At 53.9% G+C, this 21,840-nt stretch overlaps 2 protein-coding genes across 4 annotated transcripts in view; one reads left to right on the top strand and one right to left on the bottom strand.

Annotated features, from left to right (window-relative positions):
• Nucleotides 1–21,840, bottom strand: part of TG (thyroglobulin) — a 200,039-nt gene that overhangs the window by 46,349 nt on the left and 131,850 nt on the right. The gene's annotated exons all lie outside the window — the stretch shown is intronic.
• SLA (Src like adaptor) overlaps nucleotides 3,597–21,840 on the top strand; it is a 32,428-nt gene continuing 14,184 nt past the window's right edge. The window contains exons 1-2 of one of the 3 annotated variants that reach the window (XM_037166663.2): nucleotides 3,597–4,015; nucleotides 15,072–15,169. In XM_037166663.2, the coding sequence (XP_037022558.1) occupies nucleotides 15,109–15,169 (61 nt within the window). In that variant the 5' untranslated portion in view covers nucleotides 3,597–4,015; nucleotides 15,072–15,108. Of the gene's footprint in view, nucleotides 4,016–10,862; nucleotides 10,968–14,822; nucleotides 15,170–21,840 lie in introns of those variants that run through there. The other 2 variants (XM_053661049.1, XM_037166662.2) reach the window with 2 other exon arrangements.

A 21,840-nucleotide genomic window follows, 5' to 3' on the forward strand; every position in this document is an offset into this window, starting at 1 on the left:
GCAGTGGCAAAGTAAATGGTGAAGAGACTGGAGGCTGTCTGGGTGCTGAGGGACACAAATAGTCCCTGTGGGGGACCTGGAGGCCTGGTGTGGGGGCACTGTCGCAGGACACTGGTGCAGAACAAGCTGCGATGAGCATCGAATGCCCTTTGCCAGGCAAAGGGATGGAGTCGGTCATGGGGCAAACAAAGTACATGGCTGGTGCTGCAGGAAGATGGGGGCAGGACCTGTCTTGTTTAGGGGAACAGGGCTGGGACAGAGGAGGGACGCCATGGGAGGGCCCCATAGCAGGCCAGCACAACAGTGACAGTGGGCTCACCCCTGGGGGGACCTGGGCGGTGTCGCTGATCAGCTGGGTGACCTAGAGCAAGTAAGTGAAACCCCAGGAGCCTCGGTGTCTTCAGGCGAAGTCCAGACACACAGAGTAATTAGGGACAGTCAATAGGTACCGTAAGCAACAGCCAAGTTTCCTTCCTGGCTCTCCAAGCATGAGCTCCCTCTCCCTTTTTTCTTCCCGTCAATGCTCCGAGCGTTGGCAGCCCTGAACCCCGGCATTTAACATTTGCTTTACCTGGTCCTTCTTCCTCTTCATCTTCTCACTGGTGTCACTTTGGGCTCCACACAAAACTCTCTTCCCAGGTGACGGTTCTCCTTACTGTCCCCGTCCCTTCAGCAGCCTTCTGTACCACTGCCTGCTTGTTTCTCTAACCCTGACCCTACAGCAGTGCCCACACACAGCAGGTGCTCCACAAACACTGGCTGAATGAATGAATGAATGAATGAATGAATGAATGGGTCGGTACTGATCCAGCCAGAGAAAGGGCACAGACTTGGCTCTCAGAAAACTTCTAGCTTGCATGGGAACCTGACGGTGGTATGCTTTAAGCCCTCGCTGGACACAAGAATCCCATCAGCTGTTCTACGGCACCAAGAACGGCTTGCATCCAGTACACGCGTGTTGTACTTCCCTCCTGAGTGAACTAACTTACCCCTGAGTCTCTCCTTTGAGAAGGAGTTTACTCATTCTTGAGGTTGTCCTTTTTATCTCCTAACCTTTCCCAGGTTTATATAGAAAGAAGAAAAAGTACTTTGAGTAGAATTGGGGATCTGTTCATACTGGACCAAATTGCAGGGCTTACTCACTGCATCCCTGCCACATGACGCCAAATCGCCCTGAGACTGGCAGCTGGAGGAACAGGCTTCGCTTGCTGGGGTGAGGACACCTGCCATAACCCAGCTGGGGAATGTGACATCTGGCTCCTGACTACCTGAGTGTGCAAAGCTAGTTGTTCACACAGTGGAATACTTCATTTCTGTGATTTGAGGACTCAAGCCTCAGACTAAATTGATTAATCTTCAATGTTCAGGGGAGTCTTGCTGGTCTGCCCACAGCCATTACCCCTGCCTTGGTAGCTCACGAACTGACAGCCTCTGGAAATCAGGTGCTTTCTATACCGATGGACCCATGTGTCTTTGGGAGCTCAGAAGCGTAGCCTCCTGGCTCATCTCTGGGCCAGGGCTGACGCCATACTCCCGCTTGAGCCTCCCACTGCGGGGGGACATCCCTTGCCAAACATGGGCTCCAACCTCCACACCATCCTCCTGCATGGGCAGTTTTAGGACATTGTCTAGAACTTACTCTGATTCCTGTCAGTTACCCCAAGACTGGAGAAGGACATGATGGAACACCCAGGCCAGGGGACGTTAGCAGCAGCACCCCAGGCCACCCAGTTCCCCAGTACAGAGGGGCAGAGTGGGTACTGCAACCCTTGCCCTCGGAGCTTCTCCTCTGCAGCAGCTTCTCCCGCTGAAACGTGTCCTTGGATGACGATCCCACTACGGTCCCTGCCTATCTGCTCTCAGACTTGGCGCTTTCTTAGGGCCCACGTCTGCCCCTCACCCCCCAAAGCCTGTGTTAATCCTGCAGTTATTTCTGCACCAGCCTCTCACACCCGGGCCCCTCCCGAGGAGCTCCTACAGGTCTCAGCTGAGGCACACACCCCCACCCCATGGACAGCCCCTCCCCCGCCACTGATCGCTGGTGGGAAGGAGCGCCAAGGGGCCTCTGTCACAGTGACCATTTCCCTTCCTTCCAGCTGTCACCATGACTGGTAGCTGCCGTGGGTCCATCTTTATCTCATGGCTCCACCAGAGAAAGCAGGCTCCACCGGTACGGGATTTTTGCCCGCAGCTGGATTCTGGGGCCTGGGACTGGCCCCATGACATTTCATGGAATAAATGATGAAATAAGGGAATAACGCTCAGTAGATGTTTTTTTGTTTGAGAAGTTGCCCCAAAGTTCACGCCTTCTGACTATCTGCCCAAACCTCCTTTATGCCTCTGTGTGAATTTTGGGGAAAAACTCCATTTGCAAGCAAATCACCCACTGGGTCTTTTGCAACATTTCCTCTGTCCGTTCCCAGTGTGCTGCGCGCCCTGCGGGTGTTTTCACAGGCCGTCTAAGGAAGCATCTATCTAGTATAGAGTTCCTTCTAAATTTAGAAGCGGCCCCGATGTTTTCAATTCATCTTAGATAACTACACCGAGTGAGGTTTCTAAATGACTGTCCCCCCACGGCCCTGTCGGCCCTGCTGGGTTGGGCTTCCCAGCAGCAGCCAGAGAGACACAGGCCCAGGTTCTGCTCCAGAACCAGCTGTGCGGCTCTGGCGGATCACTGGACACCCTGCTCTGTCGTCTCCGTGAGGTGGGGCATTGTCCGGGGCTCTCGGAAGCAGCCCCAGCATTCCTGGCTCAAGCAGACGACTCCCAGGCCCAGAGTGAACATTCGGCAGCTGCTGCCTCTGCCACTGACAACCCCGTGCAGCCCAGGCGCCAGGGTTTGCTGCGTGAGACTGGCATGTGATGAACAGGGAGCTGTATGTTATTATTTGTAGAGGATTCAACCCCATCAGAAAGTTGAAACGCTACAATGCACATACGCCCTTCACCTAGATTCCTCCCATGTTATTTCCTCTGTTATTTTGCCCTGTTTGCTTTCCGCCTCTCTCATGTTCTCTCTCTCTTTTTTAAGATTTATAGTTCATATTTCTGTTTCTTTTAGTGCACTGTTTAGACATTCTGATGCCTGACCTCCAAAGACATCCACATGCCTCTCCTAAACCCAGCACGTTCTCCCACACAATGACGTCATTATCATACATACCCAAGGAAATTGATACTGCCACGCTATTACCTAACGTGAGGTTATACGTCCGAATGCCGCCCCACCATACCAATAATATTCTTCCCAGTCCGTCTCCCCTGAGCACACACTGTATTCAGTTGCCGTGTTTTCTTAGTCAACTTTCATCTGCAACCTGTTTTTCATCCCCTTCCTAGTTCCTCCTGGTGGAGCCCAGCCAGGGGCAGTGTGCCTCATCCTGGGAGGCCGGTGGGCAGCTCCTTTCTGCAGAGGGGCTTTGATGCTACTATTTTAAGCCTCTGCCCATTAAAACCTGGTCCACAGCAGAGTGGGCCAGAAGCTCTGCTCCGGGGCTGACTTGGCAGCGACATAAGGAAGCAGAAACGATTGGGAAACCCAGGAAAGAGAAGCTGCTGCTCCTCGGACCCAGCGAGTTCCAGGGGCCGTGAGCGCAGCCCTTCAGCCTCTTCTGCCTTTTAACATGAGACAAAAGTGTCCCAGGCTCTGAAAGCCGGAACGTGGCCTGCCCTTTCAGAAGAATCCAGCTGCCTATGCTCCCAGTGCCTTGCAGAAAACTCCCTAACGCCGCTCTCTTCCCTGTCCCTGCAGAGAGAAGGCTGCTCAGAGTGGTTACTGAAAACAGGAACCAGCCCCTCTGCGAGGCCCGCGCCTTCCTCGTTTCTCACAGAGGAAGCGTGCAGCGTATGTAGCAACTGCTGCTCTTCTCGATAGCATGGGCTTGTCTACACCCGTGGGAGGCCCAGCCGCCCGCTCACTCGGCCGGACCAGCTGCAGCTGATACAGAGGCGCTGACGCGATCCTGGCACCTCCGCGCCAGCTGCTCCCAGGGGAGCCCATGTCCGGCCTGTGAAGGTATCTTGGGGGATGTGGCAGGGGCCGGGAAGGGAGCGACATCAGGAGCCCTTAGATACACAGCTGGCAGTGGGGGGTGACTTTTGGGAGACAGAGAAGTGCTCGATGAGAACAGGCAGGGCACTGTCTGTGGGGAGGGCCAGTGCCCCACTGAGGGTGCAGCACATCCCAGCTGCTAGGTGGGTATTTAATGCATAATCATAGGGCCCAGAGGGCTAGGGAGCTGGGGCCTGCATGGTCCTGCCCAGGGAGACTTTGAGGCTGCAGAACAGCCTGGCACACAGCGGGCTTCTTACTAAGGACAACTGCTGCTTGCTGTCAGACTCCTGGCAATGTGGCCTTGGGCAAGCCAGCCTAACCCCTCCAGGCCTTTATTTTCTCCTCGGTGAAGTGAGGGTAATGGGATTCCATTCACACAGGTATTGAGTAGACTGTACGTGCTAAGATATGCAAAGTGCCCACCAGTTTCTGACACAAAGAAGGTGCTCAATAAATTCTATCAGTAAGGAGTCCCGGTGTCTAAAGGTGCAGAAAGCCCAGAGAGGCCAATGCTCATCGCAGTGCTTCTGGGAGTCCAGCTGTGCGAGCCTTCTTCGGGAAAACGCCAACAGTAATTGGTATAATGAGCAATAAACATCAAAGGGCGTGGTGCAAGTGTGCACAGGGCAAGGGTAGGGTCAGGAAGGACGTAGCAAAGTAGGTTTCTCTTGGGGATACGGCACACTCCACATTCTTCAAACTTCCTAGATGTCCAGGAGTCCTGGTGTGTCAGGGAAATGACAATGGCTTTGGGCTCAGAATGTCCCGATTGGGGGTCACGTATGCAAAAGGGAAGGGACGGTGTCTCCCATGCCAAGTGGCTGGGGGAGGTGAGTTGTATGAAAAGCTATTTTCTTACAGCCCTCAGAACAGTTCGGTAAGACTGCGATTATTATTGCTTTTGACAAATTAGAAAATGAAACTCAGAGAGGTTAAGTGGCTCGTCCGAGTCACACAGCAGGGAGAGGCGTTGAGGGCGGAGGTGGGGGTGGACAGAGTCTCGGCGAGAGTAAGAATGTGAAGGGCCGGAGGGTGCCTTTAAGGCAGAGCTCTCCGTGTTAGGAGAAACACACCCCATATTCTGCAAGTTGTCATTCTGTGGTTTGCTCTGAGATGCTGAGCAGCAAGTCTCTAAACTGGGCTGTGGTCCTTCCAAAACTGGGGAGGTAAGACCAAATCAAAGCTCTTGCGAAATCTTTTGCAATTGATAGGACAATGCGGTTCAAGAGCACTTAATATGTTCTGACCAGCATACCACTGGTAACATTAAAAACCCATGGGGCAGACAGATTGAAATCTATTTACATTCCAGCACCTTAAACAGATGTAGAAGCAGAGCAGTAAGACGGCTGCATGGAAACTCTCTGACTCAGTCGGCCGCCCCCCAGTCAACATTCTGGGCCAGCCGCCAACGCGCTGTGCAACTGTGGGCAAGTCACTTTGCCTCTCTGAGCATAGTTTCCTTTTCTTAAAAAGAAGGCCAGCTTCCTCATGTGTCTGTAACAAGATTAAATTATATTCAACATGTAGGAAGTGCTAAATACTGAATCGTGGCTATTAATATCAGCCGTAGCCCAGACGATGGAAGTACCTCCACTTACTTGGGTACTTCTAGGCTGTATTCACTGCAACATGTCAAACGACACAGCCCCACTCCTCGATTTTCCCAAGTGCTTACTTCTGCGTGCGCCCCCATCTGATAAAGTAAGTGATGCAGACCTGGGAAGGTCTGCATTGCAGCAAACTGAAATCATTTTCCTAATACAGAAAAAATTTCCCCACTCTGAATTTTGAGAGCTGGCAATGTAGTTCAAGGGGAGTGTACTTCTTAAAGACTTAGAAATTATTCATTCTGGTAAACCCCAGCCAGCTTCCTGCACTCATAAATGCTGCTCAATTTTAATTTTTCACCTGACATCCAGCAAGAATTTATGTCCCCCAGCTCTGAGAGAGGCTGGAGCTTAAAAACCTCATTAAGGACCCCCAGCACATCAGGCCAGACCATTTGGCTCTTGTCAGCAACCTGAGGGCACCGGTAGGACTTTTATTCAGCTACCCATCCCCTCATCGTCCATCCCTTCCACTAATAAGTATGCAGAGGCCACGCCATGTGGCTGACTCTCTCCCAAGGAAATAGCACTCTGGGTGTAAACCACTTCCTCCCACCAGAGAACCACCAGGGGAGGGGGCTCACTTCATTACGGTAACTAAGCTACATACAGAAACTGGGGCCTCAAGGGCTCGGCGACTCACTTCTGTTGTCAAACAGCTTGGCGAAGTCACAGTTCCCTCCTCAGCACCTTCCAGGCAGCTGAGGCTATGGCCAGAGGAGGACTCAGGTCTCAGAGGGGTGCAGGAGAAGCTGGGAAACTACCAGGCCTTCAGAAGAAAGTGGGGACTGTCCTCTCCATTGTCCTGGGCAGGGGGTGGGGGGAATGACCACCTTGAGAGGGACAGGCTGCCCCTGAGCACAGTCCGGTCCAGGCTCCGTACAGATAATACCTCCCGCCACCAAACTGCGTTAAGTAAGCACATGCTATGTGCCAGGCACCTGCTCAATCCTGGTTTTTCACTGAGGACTGTAACAGCATGGACTGGGTTCTCAGGAGTTTCCAACCTGGGGGCTGGAAACACAGAAACAGATACATAATGACGAGTGGAGGTGTGTACCACGTAGGGAGCAAGCCGACCCCAAAACAGAGGTCAGAGGGGAACCAGTGTGGTCAGTAAAATCTGTTAGATTTGAATTGCCACACTAACCCTGGGAGGTAGCCACACTCCTTACTGAATCACAGATGTGCCAGTTCCCCCCACATACCCCCCAACTCATAGGGACCATTGGCTTAAAACTTACATCCTCTGAATACAAATTCCAAGCACCCAAAGTATCAGGACCCAATTCTTGATTTACTGCTGAGCCAATACACAGACGGGCCCATCCACAAAACACCTACTGTGTGCCTGACCGTCTAGCACACAGAGAAGCCCAACGCCAGCTTGTCATAATAAAGGACAGAGATGCTTTCTGCAATCCCCCACCCAATCCCTGTGCCTGGCAGGGCAGCAGTTGAGGGCCTGCCGGGCTCCAACCCTGGCTCCTCCTCTTACCAGCTGGGTGACCTCAGACAAGTTATGTAAATGCTCTGACCCCGGCTTCCTGCTATTCACGAGGCACAATGAGAGCGGCAGGTCTCTCTCCCTGGCACCCTGACTCTTCCGCGTTCATCCGCTGCGGTTCGTTGCCTTAAGGAACGACCGCCATGTTCCAGCCGGAGCAGAACCACATGCGAGCTGAGGTCTCTGTCCCCACAGCTCTCTGTCACTCATCAAACAATGACACAGACACTTGCTGAAATTACTGTCCTCTTTGAGGGCCATGAATGTGTTCTGAGGAGGGAAGAGAAAGGGGAGCTGCAGAGGGATTGACTGAGGGGCGAGGACCCTGAGCAGGAGGCTCAGGGTCCGCAGAGGCTGTTCGGAGGCAAAGTGTACTGTAGAGTTCTCTCTCACTCGATGTGTGTAGGAGCCACACTGGTGACTCGTGTGTGTGGACACAAAGCTGGGTCTTGCCGGGTAACGTGACCTAGCAAAGCGATCGCTGACGTGACAGCCCCTGGGCCCTGACGTCAGACCACCGTCAGCGCCGCCTTCGACTCTCCATCCACCCGCCCCCTTGAATGAAGCCTGCATCTTCTAGGGTCCACGCTTGAAATGAAAGGAAAGAGCCCACTCTGCCCTCACTGTTTCCCCACTCTGTGAAACGGTGCATCTGCATCACCTGATATTGAGTTAGTTGTCTTTACGGCTGCTTTCCCGGTGTCAACGTTGATGGTGTCAGCTGACTCGCAGGCACTGTGGGCGTCCAGGGCCTGGCCAGGGGTTCTAAGCCCATTGGCAGCCTGGTTTTTGGCAGAAAATGTGTTCCGGGCCCAACAGAGTCACAGACAAGGTGGCATTGTATCCCACCAACCCTGTATCTTAGGGGGGGGCCCTGTGTAGGAAAGGCTGATCTAGAAAAGAAAGAACTGGGGGGATTGTTACTTTTGATTTCAATGAGTGATAAAGCCAGACACCACTTCCCAGACTCCCGCCAGGCCTGGGCAGAGAAGGCACGTCCCTCATCACATGACCTGCCTGTGCAGGGACGAGCCTCAGAGACCCCTGTCACATGCTCACCCTGTAACCCCTGACTTCTGATCCTGACTCGGGAAAACCCAGCAAGGCAGAGGTCGCTAATGCCCATCTCTAAAACAAAAACAACAGTAAGAAGTTTAGCGACTTAATAAGAGGTAAAACTGGAATTTTCCCTAGCACCAGTTTGCCCCAAAGCTGGCTTCTTCCCTTCATGTCCTAAAATGACCACAAAACGGTTTATACTTTATAAGATGCTTCCATAGCCTCCTGGCTAGTCTCCTGGGCACCCCAAGATGGGAGGGCTCAGAGCACGGACGCAGGCGTCAGACCTGAGAGCCCAGCCGACAAATGGACAATGGCTTTCCCGCGGCGGACAGAGTGCCGCATACACATCAGAGCCTCATCCGAACCCGCCAAAAGAGTGCACCTGAGCAGGCCGCTTACCCTCTCTGAGCTTTTTCTGTGTAATGACGTGAGGACACTGAATTGCTCTTTTTCCATCAGTGCTCTAGGAAATTCTAGGATTGGGGTATGGTATCAGGAGGCAGCGAGGGGCCAGAGTGCCGCCCCCGCTGGCCCCAAACAGCAGCTTGCCTTCATCTATTTCATGTTTGGAGCTTCTGGAGTGACTTTCTTAGGCCAGATTTCAAGCCAGCAGGTCTGGACTGCCCTGGCTGAGCAAATCCCAGGGTCTCCTCCACGTGGCTCTCGGGGCCTCCGGCTTTGCATCAGGCAGGAGGAGGCGACAGGGGTGGTGGTGTGTCTTTCTGAGCTGGCTCCGCACTCTCCATTAGTCCTGCCCTGCCCGGTGCCCCAGGGCCCCAGCTGAACCGCAGCCTCCCTCGTCACATGGGGAAAAGAGGACACGGCGGTGCTGGTTGGCAGGCCTGCAGCTGCACCTGCCCCAAAAGGAGAGCAGGGAACAATGTGGGTCACACGGCAGGTGCACCTGTCGAGCGAGCTCAGGATGTGGTGGGGGACCCCCGGAAATCCTGCAAGATCCTTGGCAGGGAAACCAACCGATGTCAAGCCCCGTCCCAGCTCTTACTGTCCCTGTTGCAGAGTGCCATGACACAGGGCAAGTCCCAAGTCAAGAGGGAGGGTAGTGGGTACCCTCCCAGTTGCAGAGCAGGGATAGTTGAGGCCAAGGGCTGCGAATCACTGTCCCGCCCAGCCTTTCCCCATTGCATGTTAGGGCCTTGAGGGTCGGCAGGGACCTGCTCAGTCTGCGCAGTGAGCTGGCAGACCCCCGACCCCCTGGAGGAGTCGACTTTGGTAAATCTTTAGCTACCCTTTCTCAACAAACTTATCTTTGCTTTGGACATAGTCTGTAATGTAATCCTCGGAACAATCTCAAAGTGAATGCACTTAGACCTCAAGTTTATGGCTTTGAAAAACCGAGGCTCAGAGAAATGCAGTACCTTCCCGCAGGACACACCGCCAGCCAGGGCGGGCAGTCGCTGGAGTCTGAACTCAGTCTGGCCTGCTTTTATAAACAACTTTCAAGCCTCCCTCATTCTTCCCAGGTCCTGCTCATGCATGCAGAAGAAAACCTGGAGGTTTCAGAGAGGTGTAAAAAGGAAATTGTTGAATTCACCTTGGAGACATCTTGGAAATAATTCCCTTTAATATTTTTCTACATGTGTACATTAAAGTTTTATAAAATAGGAAGAGTGCAAGCATAACTAGTTTTTCTTTTCTTTTCCCCTGGAGCATGACAGTCCTTTCAGATGGTGCTATGACATTTGCCCCCTGACCACACCAGGACACCGGACACTGGCCCTGACAGCTGAGATCTGAGCAGGCCACGGTCGGCCTCTCCCTCCCGTCCCTGCCACTCCCCACAGCCAGATGCCCAGGCCTGGGCTTCCAAACTTTGCCGCCTGACATCCACAAGACCCCTTGGGACCTCTGTGTCCCTTGTACTAAAGAGGTACCCAGAGGTTCACTGTCCCGATGGGTGCTTTGATGACTTTTGAAAATCACTTTTCTGTTGCACTCATAGACCACTGGTTTCGGAGTCAGCCAGACCTGGCACGAACCCTAGCCCCCCTCTTCTTGGTCCTGGACGAGGACCTTCCTTGGACAAGTCACTTCCTCTCCCTCACCTGTACGGTCGAGCTGTGAGTGACCCAGAGCACGGCAGCTGCACAGGGCTTAGCCCCACGCCCGGTGCAGGGTGAGAGCAGGTCTCTGGGAAGGAGGTGGGACCGGGGTTCTGGGAAGGCTGCTGGGGGTGGGCTCCAGTGAACAGGGGAGCCCACCTGTGGCCTCCCACACATGCATTCGAAGCAGATCCTGTGAGTGGGCTGGGAGCCACCCCACTTTGCGGAAGACATTCAAAGGCTGAAGGGAGGACTGAGTCCCTGAGTGGGTTTTCATATTCCCACTGTCGCCACGGTTTTTCAGCTGCCCCTGGTTTTACTAGAGCCCAGACCTGCCTGCTCTTGGCTGAATGTCCTCTGGCTCCCTCCCCCTTTGCCCCTTGGCACACTGTGAAGCGGTTCACACGACCTTCCATTCCAGCATCAAGGTCCCGAGAAGCCTGACCCCTGTGTTTACAAGATAATGCAGTGCACACGCTGAAAGGAGCCCTGGGCTGGTCCGGCAGAAACCTAGCCAGGCGGGCACATCCCACATTCCTGCCGGCAACTCCCTGCCGGCTGTGACCCCTCCACGCCGTGCGTCCCCTCTCGTGGTGGTCCGCCTCTCGCTGACCAGAGGTCTTGGTGATCTCTGTGGCCCTGGAGAAAGGACACGGGTTCTGAAGTCAGGAGAGGTAGGTGGGCCCCTGCGTTTCCAGTTCTGGGAGCGCGCGCTGTTGCGCTCACTGGCTGACCTCCACCGCGGGAGGCTGAGGCGGAACCTCTGCCCTGGGGGGCACTGGAGGAGGGTTAAACGCAGTGGCCGCTGCCGACTGCCCACCGGGGGTTGGTCACAGAGCACACGTGAACTGCCTCCCCTGATCCTGACAGAGAAAGGCAAGGCTCGCTTTCTGTCTGATGGGGCTTTGTACAAAAGGGATGATGGTCCTTTTCTCTTCTTAATAATGTTCCAAAAGTCACTGAGTCCTGATTGCTAGAGTCAACTAAGTGGCTCTCTCTTTGGAGAGAGTCTTTCCACTCAACTCATTTTGCAAAAGGAGTGAACTGAGGCCCAAGTTCCCACAAAGAGCCTGCGTTGGTCCACAGGCCGGGGGGAAATAAGAGGCCGAGACCTGCTTTGCTCCTTGGACATCACAAAGAGAAGGGACAGAGAAATCAAGAATTTTCCACACCAGAGCTAATTAACTCATTTCTCTTTTGTCTTCTCCTCATTGTTTCTAGAAGCAATTATGTCTCCTACCCTCTCCTACCTCCTGCTCTTGCATAAAACTGTCACAGATTAAATCAAATTGTTCAGCCATTTCATTAGTGAGACTCTGGCTCTCATTCTCTGGGGCATTTTCCACTCTTATCCAATAAAAGTCTCTTTCAGAGAAGTTAACTCCTTCCTGGAGGCTACAGGAAGCCGATGAGCACCACTAAGGGGCTGGTGAGCCCGATGGGTTTTTCTGACCAGTGTGGGATGTGGTGAGCTTGGGCCCCAGGCCTGGCCCCGGCTCTGGCTTGCACATCGACTGCCAGACAGACAGGGAGAAGGAACTTGTAAGAGCAGAAGACCCTAGACGCGTAGGACCTACTGCGCCCTCCTCATCTCTTGACCCTGGGTATGTTTCTTTTCTTGGACAGTCCTTAGCTTTCCCATCTGAGAATTGCAAGTTTTGAGTCTTTTTGGCCCTGTACTAGAGTCCACGGACCCCACCCAAACTAGCACACAGATGTCTGAGGAACCCAAAGCCGTTGGCAGAGAGGTGAAGTCAGAACTCACTGGCATGGGTAACCAAGGCTTTCCCCAGGAGCGTGCAGGGCTGTGGCATAAAGGAAGGGGTAGGATGGGCACGGGAGCCGGGGCCACTACTTGGCAGTGACTCAGAGGAGAGGATAGAGCAGGAGGGAACAGAAGACAGGCCAGGGGGACAGAGCCCGGGGGTGTCTGGAGGGGTGGGGCAGGAGTACCCTGGGCACAGGATTAAAGGAGCAAGACTCTGTCTTTGTTGGTCCTTGATACCAAGTGCCAGGCTACAGGAAAGAGGATGGCACTGTTAGGAGAGTCGGGGGGCAGTGCAGTGTGCTGTGGTGTGGGACACGAGAGACAACGGGGTGGGGGAGGCCTGTGCACACAGTTCAGGGTCATCTCTGCACGATGGGCCTGCTAGGGCCTCGCCGTACAGGACCTGGCAGCTCTCTGCAGCAGGCAAAGGCCTTGACAATGACAGACAAGGGGGCCTGGGGGACAGGGGTGACTGGTGGGCTCTAGGAAGGCACTGGAAACGGGACAGAGATGGAGGGAGGCCTCAATGGGACATCTGCGTCAGCTCCTCTGGGTCAGAGGCTCCTGCCCCAACACACCTAAGTGGGCTGGGACCACAGGGGCCTGCCTCTCACGAGGCGGGCTCAGCGCCCAGCAGAGCAGACCCTGGGGGAGGTGCCTGCTGCACCGCAGGGGAAGAGGCTTCTTGTCGCTCTACCAGGCACGGGTCCCCAAGCACACTTTCAGAGCATTTTCTTGACTCCGTGTGACAGGCTAGGGGCTGGGGACAAAGGAAACTTGGCCCTGTCGCTGGAGCCCGGCCGACACTGTGAAAGCCTGCCAGCCTGCTGGGAAGGCCCTTTCGGAGTCAGCAGTGTCCCCTCGGCTGCATTTGAGGCAGGGCAGGCAGGATGCAGAAAGAAGGGCCCGGCCTCGCGTCAGGAGAGGCTCACCCTCACACCCTGCCCTGTTGTTTGTGGGCGCAGTGACCAGTGCGATCAGGGTAAGATGGAATTCTTAACTGTGAACCTGAGGTCCGTTCCAGCCACACCTTCTACGGTGCAGACTGAGCTTATAGTTTTTGCAAACTCTATAATTATATTAAGAGTGGCACCTTTACATTACTTTGAGTTATAACTGGCAAATGGTTCATATAAATATTTGAAGTATATTCACTTCCCAAACCCCTCGTTTTGGTTGTCCTCGTTCCCTAACACACGGAGCCTCCTGCCTCCCCCTTCCTCCTTTCAGGATGAGGAAGCAGTGCAGCCTTTGAAGGGCCTCAGAGAGCACAGAGTGTCCCACGGTGTGAGGTGTGAGGGCGCGGTGCACGGAGGAAGGCTTTGAGGCCACGTGGGCTGGGACTGGCTGACTTTTGGACCCTTTCAGATGCCTAAGGCCTTGACCCTAAACAGACAGACAGGCAACAAGAGGCTGGGCCACACCCGGCTGGGGGCCCTGGGCAGCAGCTCTCCTCTGTGTCACCAGGAGACGATGCTACAGAGCCCCGGGTGTGACCTCTGGGCTTCAGGCAGCTGGGAGGGCGGCTTTATTCTGCAGTCATCTAAGTCTCCTTCTAAAATCCTGGGGTGAGGCCCGCAATCTGAATGCTCATCCTTAGAAACAACCAGAAAAGGCACTTGAAATGGCAATAACTCACGTGGGTTTTTCTGTTGGGCCATGTTAGGTGTTTCTCGTGGTTTATGCGTTAATTTTGCAGCTACAACCCAATGTCATTTTCTTATTATTCCAAACAACAGGCAGGAAGAGGTCATTAACGTGCCCAAGGTCACCTAGCTTGTGTGTTCCCATACAGAACCTGAATCATTATGGAACAAACCAGAGATCTAGCATCTGTGGTTCAAATCTCAGCCCCGTGGTTACAGGCTGTGTGACCTTAGATAAGTCCCCTACCCTCTCTGAAGGAAACTCCGTTTCCTTCACTGCATTGGGGTTAGGATGCAGGGACTTTACAATAATCAAGGTATACAATGACATCTGTATAAATTTCGCCGTACAGTGCAATGGAATGTTACTCAACCACAGAAAAGAAAGAAATTGTGCCATTTGCCACAACGGGGATGGACCTGGAGGGTATTCAGCTCAGTGAGACAAGTCAGACAGAGGAAGACGACGAGCATATGATTTCACTTATATGTGAAATCTAAAAAATGAAACAAACAAACCAAACCGAAACAAACTCACGGTAGAGAGAATGACCTGGTGGTCGCCAGCTTATTAGGAGGAGGGGCTGTGGTGGGCTGAATAAAAAAGGGGAACGGATTAAGAAGTACAAAAATAGTCACTGAGATGTAAAGCAGAGCATAGCAGATACAGCCAATAATATTATAACTTTGGATGGTGTCAGGGTGATCACCTCGTAAGTTCTATAAATGTCAAATCACTACGCCATACACCTGAAACTAATATAAATATCATATGTCTACTGGCACTGAAAAACAATTTTTAAAAAAGTACCAGCAGATGTAAAATTGTGACGCATGCAGCAAGTTCAAGGTTTTATTGTGGAGTTCTCCTTCTGCACTGTCTGTTAGAGCGCGCTGAGGAACTCAAACAGAAGAGAGAACGGTGAACCAGAAAGCCGCCCGCCCTCCCCATCTGAGTCGGAAAGCAGCGCCCAAGCACAGTGCTGGGAGCCGGGTGCCCGGGAACCCAGGCCCGGCCTCAGGAGTGAGAGGCCCTGCAGGCCACGTGACCTTCCGAGTCTCTCACACAAACACGGCTGGCAGCTTTCTGTCACCCAGCATGCAAGGGGATGGAAACTTTCACCACCAACAGCGTTTGCTAGAACTTCCCTCTCTGTGGTTTTTCTCTGTCATTCCCTTGATAAAAGAACTCGCACTGCGTAAATGCAACCAACACTCATGAATCTCATCTTCACATGAAAACAGCCACCTTTCAAGAGCGAGCCGCCTGAAACATGAGACACGATGTACCGTAAACTGAGCCATTCCCCACCCAGCAGGCTGGGTGCGTGGCTGACTGTCTGTGTGTACCCCTTGTGCCGCAGGCTCCGCGAGACGTCCGCAGCCCGGGGAGCAAGAGAGATGGGCAACAGCGTGCGATCCACTCCCGCACCTCCTGAGAGGACTCTGCCCTGCCCAGATGGTAAGTCTGGCTTCTCTGGTGCGGCGAATAACTCTGCCCTGCGTGAGCTCGGGGCAAAGGTGGGGTGACGGGGATGCTGGCCACCGTGTGGACAGAGCAATGGGTGCTTACAGGGCCCTCATGTTGTGTGTAGTTTACTCTTTCATAATTAAATGTTTAAAAAGATTAGGCAGTGGCACCCTGGACGGATGCCGATTTGCTGGCGTTTTGGGATGGACCTCTGAGAAGGGCTGGTTCAATCCCTTCACTTTATAGACAGGGGAAACTGAGGCCCACAGCGGGAATATAAGCTCTCTGTAGAGTCCCACCCAGAGGGGCCTGATTCTGAAAGCCTCTTGCTTACCATAGAGCCGGCTTTAATGGTTTCATTCATATAATATCATCGTGGGCACATGATGAGTATCACCAAAGCTCTGCTTGGGCCTTTGTGATGTGACTTGATAAAGTTGGATGCTAGACCTAGGAAATCTTCTGGAAAGCAAAGGAATTCTTGTGTTCTGTTGGCAGGATCACAAGGGTCAGGTGTTCTCGGGGGAGGGCACAATGTCCCAGGTTAATCGGTGATGACAAAAGTCAGCCTTTCCCAGCGCTGCCAGGGGGAGCCAGACTCCTGAAGCCACAGTCCTTTAGGGGCTGGCCAGAGAGCTGGGAGAGGACCCCGGCAAGCAGGAAAGGATGGCCGAGAGTAAGATCCATCAGGCTCAGGTTCACGGTGCTGGTTGCCTGGCTCTACCTGTCGGGAGCGGCACTGGGGGACACACTGTACGGGTCCTCTAGGGAGTTGGGAAGGGGGTGGCCAGGAGGTCAGGTGATCCACCGATGTCCCCAGGCTGAGTCACTGGAGACCCTGGGACATTCCCTTCCCCATTTCACAGCACGGCCCTCGGGGCCTGGCCTTCCTCTCCTTACGGGGGTGACCACGCCTAATTCCCTATGCCCCGTGTGCCACAGACCTGGGCATGGACGACCACTGGAACGTCTGCCAGGCCGCAGCTCAGGGCAGGAGTGGATAGAGCCAGGTGTCTACCCGGCTTCTTCCTGCTGCTCATTCCATGACTTCCGTGGCCCCTAAAGAGGCAGCCTTCTCACTTCTTCCAAAACGGAGACAGCCAAGTTCTACATGGTCTCACAGCCCCTCCGAGGTCCCCACCGGGGTGTGTAGAGACCCCACTGCCCTGCTCCCCACCTGCACCAGATGCAGGCACTTTGAGTGCCCCCCCTTCTAACCCAGTAATTATCTCCCCACCCCAGCAAGAGAGGGGAAAAGAACAGTTCCTGGGACAGAGGAGCTGGAACTGTGGGATACAGTGGAGTAGGGTGTGTGCCCCCTGGGCCTCTGACAAGCAGGGGGCCCCCTGCCTCCCATGAAAAGCTCAGCACTGCGCGGAGCTGCCAAGCCTGAAACGGCTGGGAGAAAGCCTGGCCTCTACTCCCGACTTCTCTAAACCAGCTCAAGCCACACTCCCTCCCAGGTCACGGCCACTGCGAGATAACTGACACTGTAATGCCAAGGGCCTGGGCCAGCTCAGTGGGCACCTGCCCACCAAACCCGTCTTGCATTGTCGCCTCTCACACTGAGGCCAAGGGGGCCTGCATGCCTGAGCGAACCCCATGAAAACATGGGTGTCCAACACTCACTCATCTGCCTTTAGTTTTTACATGCAAATCGTCATGAAATAAGTTTCTCTTTTTCCACTGTGTGGGTGGGAGGTCACCTCGAGAAAGGAGGTACAGGGGTCTCCCCACCCCTCCACCCCCTGGGTAGAGAATTCCCCAGGTCAGACCCAGTTTGTAATCCAGGCGACCACATCAAGGGCTGGCGGGTGGCTTTTCCATCCCCCACCCCTCAAAAGTTCCCCTTGTGATCAGCCCTCACTTGATTTCCTCTTTGCTCTGACACCTACGAGAACGCAGGAGAAGAAAGTGGCACCGCTGATGTTGCGTTCACTGGTCGGTACCCACCGCAGCAGAGGGCTCGGCCTTCCATGGGACACGCACCTCCACGCGGGGGCTGCTGCTTCAGTGCCCCCTGCATTCGGGGCCTCCCTGCCATCAGCCAGAGCCCTGGAGCATTCAGCACCAAAAGCCCAACCAGTAGACTTCTAAGACAAACAAATTTTCCGAGCTTTCAGGGGTTCATTCTTCCCTCAGACCAGAACTGTAACTATTCTCCTAAACTAAGCTTTCTAGAACATTCCTGACTGGTCTAGTTTCCAGAGACAAACATCACAGTAGTTGAAGAGGTAGCAGAACTTATAGAAACAGGGCAGGTCTCAGAGGCTAATGACCTCGTGGAGCTGCAGGCACCGTGCCCGGGAAGCTGTGGGGCCTTGGGCAAGACACTCAGCCGCCCATGAGGCAGGACTCAGCTCTCCAAGGTCAGAACGACCCCTCCCTCACGGGCCATAGCACAGCACGAAGGAGCTGGCTGATAAATGTGGGGGGAAGCCCTGTTTTCTCAACCCCATTTGGGGTTATCTGATTGCACGAGGCTGTGTCTGAAAAGGCCACCCCCCAGAACACTGTATAGCGGAGGAATGGAGGACGACGCCATGCTTGTTTGCCAGTCGTCCCGGACGGCTCATTTTCCTCTACCGCTGTACTCGTATTTCAGACGCCTGCCCTGCGTCAGACACAGGTGGTACAGACTGGAACAGAAAGAAGGAATGCCCGTGTAGCAGGGAGACCACGCATTTTCATTTTATAAAGAGAGAGTTTACTTTCATTGCTGGGGTCTTCTACCCCCAGTCTGTTCTCACCCTCACATGGCCTGAGCTAAAGTGAGGCCTCCCTGAGGGGGGGCGGGGGGAGCAGCCACCCCAGCTGCTGCTGTGCAGAACCCCTTCTGGGCAAGGATGGAAACATGCTAAGCAGTGTATTTACATAGCATCAAGGGTGCTGCCCTGGTAGAAAAAGGGGTGGGTGGGGTTCTGGGAAGGAAGAAGGGGGCAGGGAAGTCTCAGACCCAGCCCGGCACATCTCAGGGAGTGGTCCTCAGACCCTGGCCTCAGCTCCCCTGGGAAGCCACCAAATGCGGATTCCCAGGCCCTGCCTCAGGCTGCTCATCAGAATCCAGTGATGGTGGGTGGGAGCAGCACACTGAATGGCCCACGAGGGATCGGTGCATCTCGAACCCCTAAGCCTACAGACCACAGACCCAGCTCCTAGTGTGGCCCTTACACGGACACCCAACAAGAGACAGGATTCCGCAGTCGTCTGCCGCGTTCTCTGTCCTCATGTGTGAATTGGGGATAATTAGTTGTTTTCGGCCTGTAGTGCTCTAGACACGAGTCCTAGTGCTTTACCCACAGCGAGTCTCGGTTCTCATGATGGCCACAGCAGATTAGCACCATCATCCTCTCCACTTCGAAGTTCAGGAAACTGAGGCACAGGCTGGTTCAATTACATGTCTGAGGCCAGCTCGGAAGGGGACAACTGGGACTGGAAGCTAGGTAGCGTGACTTTAGAGTCCCTCCCTTCACCCCAACAGGCCAGGAGAAGACAAGGATGCACTTTCAAGGTGCTTGTGTGTCCTGAGAGGGCAGAGGTACTCTCTCGAGCGAGCTGGGGCACGGTCCCCAGATTTAACGGCAGAGGCCTGGCAAGGGACACCACTGACAGGCAGGAGGCTGCATCTGGTCTCTGACTAGATCTGGATTTCCGCTGCCGGGACACCGGGTGGGTTGAGGTGGGACGTGATCATTCACATCGCCACGCAGATCGTGGGTGTGATAGAAAAAACCGAGTCCTCCACACCCACAACTTTGTACAAATGGAACGAGGCTAAAGATTTTCTGAGGGAGCCAGCAGGCAGGAGAACATCGGGGCGTGAGGAGCAGGGCAGGCTGCACCCGGCCGGGACAGAGGGCGCTGGTGGGGGACAGTGGAGTCCCTCTGTGTTCTCTGCTGACAGTCACCCGGTTCTGAGACGGGGCCCTGGACTCACCAGTGAGCTGCTTACCAGCTCTCTCCACCTCCTCACTGTGGCATCTAAGTACCGTAGGGTCTGCTTGGCCCAATGAGCCCCATTTAACAGCTGGAGAAACCAAGGCTTTGCACAGAAAACAGCTTTTAGATGTCTGTGTCTCAGTTTCCAGACCACGGGTGGGACCCACAGGCACAGCCCGTGCTCCGTGGTGACCAAAGAACTGGGACGACCTTCTCTGAGGCCAGCCTGCCCAGCCCCGTCTGAGTGGTTAGTTGTATGTGCGTGTGTTTCCTGGGAAACCTACGAAAAGTAAGGCCTGCTTTCACCCCTGCTGAGGCCATGAGCTTGGGCGAGACTCAAGGGGCCGGGGCATGAGCAGAAGCTGAAATCTCTGGCTTCCTGTCCTTGCCCACCGACTCCCCCAAGCTGCTGTGCCAACTCAGAAGCCTCATGAACCCAGCCTTTGTCCCAGCCTGTCAAGGGTCAAGTGCTAACTCGGGGGAACCTGGTAATTCAGTGCCAAGGACAGCTATGTGACTTTGTGACATGAACCTCAATTTAGAAATCATAATCTTTCCTGGACGTGTTATGAAAACTCCCTCAGCCTTGGTTTCTTCACCCTTTAAATGAGAATAGATTTTCCCTCATGAGTGCCTGCTTTTGCTGCATGATTGCAAATGAGACCTACTGAAAGGTTAGCATTTCAAAAGGAATAGTAACAAGGCTCCAAGAAATAATAATGTGATGAAGAGGGAGGGGGCTGTCATCTTTGACCTCATAATATCTGTGGCTGGTAAGTTCTGCCTGGGTTTCCTTCCTTTTTTGGACTCGTTTTCTATTTTTATCCTTTTGTACATTTTGTTCAGTCTGACTCATTTTTGAGTTAAGCTATCAGCAAATATTCGGTGTTTTGAATTTCGTCTTCTGTTCTCACCACATGGAGTTTGTTTTTGGCAGATAAAACTATTTTCAAACGTACGTGACTAAGAGGCTTTTGAGAGCGCAGGCCACCGTGGCCCGCACTGGGTCTGGGGCCATGGAAACGGTCACCCACCGGTCGCACACGAACCACGCTGGCAGCCGCTGACAGAGGCGGGCTCCAGGCGCACGTGGGCTCTTGTGTCCCCGCCCACCCGTGCGAGGCCGTTTTGATGTTTCCCATTTTCATACACACAGAGATCAAGCTTGGATTAAAAATAAACCTCTTCCCAAATCACAGAGCTATAAAGTGGCGGAGGTAGAATCTAAGACAGGTCTGATTGATTTCAAAGCCCGCTCTCTCTTCTGAAATTTCTCTCTGGATTTCTCTTTTCATTCCTGGCACGTATGCCAGCACTTAATGTGTTGTCTTACCTTACGTCTGCAATGATCCCTGCGGCTTCCCCGGAGCTCCTCCAGGTCCCTCACTGATCTGGTTCAATTCCAACGCCCTGCTCTCCATAAAGCCAGGGGCTCCAGGAATATGGGACAATACACTGGAACCTGAGGAGTGCACTTAGGTGTCCTAGTTGCCTTTGCTGCACTGCAGGGGACAAAGCTCAGGCATGAGTTTAGGTGGGGTCCCGCCACCGACTGCACGTAGGAGGACCGCCCTTCCATCAGAACTGCTAACAAAACCCCAGTGCCTTCTCCCTTGTCCGTCTCCAGTTTTTCTGGCGCTGGGAACAAGGTGACGGAGGGGGCTGATGTCTTGCAAAGGGCCACGTGAAGGTGATTACCTTTAGGCAAAAGTCCCAGTGAAAGATTTATCTGATCAATGTTTAGGCATTATAACTGTAAACACATTGTTATTACGGGAAATTCCACAGGAAATTCACCTCTGCTATTGCGAAATTGAAACAGTCCAGCCCTGTAAGCCTCTTCACCAACCCCCATTGGAACCGTTGTTTTTATAATGGAGTTTTGCTTTTGTTTTTTGTTTCTGCTAGTTTTTGATTCTGACGTTAGGGAAAACGGTTGTTCTGTTTCACAGTCTTACTCTGGAGTCGGAGATCAAAGCCTCGGCCTGTCCGCAGATCTAGGCCAAGGTTCTCCTAGGGGCACAGATACCAAACGGGCTCTCCTGTCGACACTCGTTTTCTCACAAGGGCCGGTTCTGTGACGACCCGCTTACCAGGCTGCCTGCCACACGCCAGGTGTGCTTCTCCTGCTTGCTTTACCAACAATGGCAGATAGAAAGGACCCAGGAGCACTGGCACCTCTCCCCACTGCCATTCAATAAACCTGCCTTGAGCATCCTGGATGGCACAGGCAGGACGCTGGGCCAGGCGCCACCAGACAGCTGCTCCTGGGCTTCACGGTCATGCCCCTGACAGTCACAGAAGTTCAAAAATATGACCTAACCTGGAGTAACTGCTCCAAGGAAAAGTCAGGGGTACAGCAGGAAAGCCTGCCCTCCGGGAGGAGACTCTGTGTGGATGGAGGTGGGAGGAGAGAGGGAAAAAGAGGGCGTGTCCTGGGCAGAGGGTGGGGCTCTGAGGATGTGGAAGCCGCAAGTGCCTGTCCTCCGCTGCACAGCAGTCAACAGGCGGCCTGCTCGCACACGGGGCCACTTGTCCAGATGCCCACCATAAAGGCCGCTTCCAAACCCTCACTTTCCAGACTAACCCAGGCCTGCGTGGGGAAGGACGCGTCCACACTCAGACTGGGAGAGTCAGCCTCCGAACTGGGGCGAGTGACTGGGCAGCCGCACGAACCGTGTGCATTAGGCCCCCGCACTGGCAGGGCACTTCTCTGGGGCCTG

Source organism: Artibeus jamaicensis, unplaced genomic scaffold (genome assembly GCF_021234435.1).
Source record: "Artibeus jamaicensis isolate MK-2021 breed Jamaican fruit bat unplaced genomic scaffold, CSHL_Jam_final scaffold_916, whole genome shotgun sequence".
Taxonomy (NCBI): domain Eukaryota; kingdom Metazoa; phylum Chordata; class Mammalia; order Chiroptera; family Phyllostomidae; genus Artibeus; species Artibeus jamaicensis.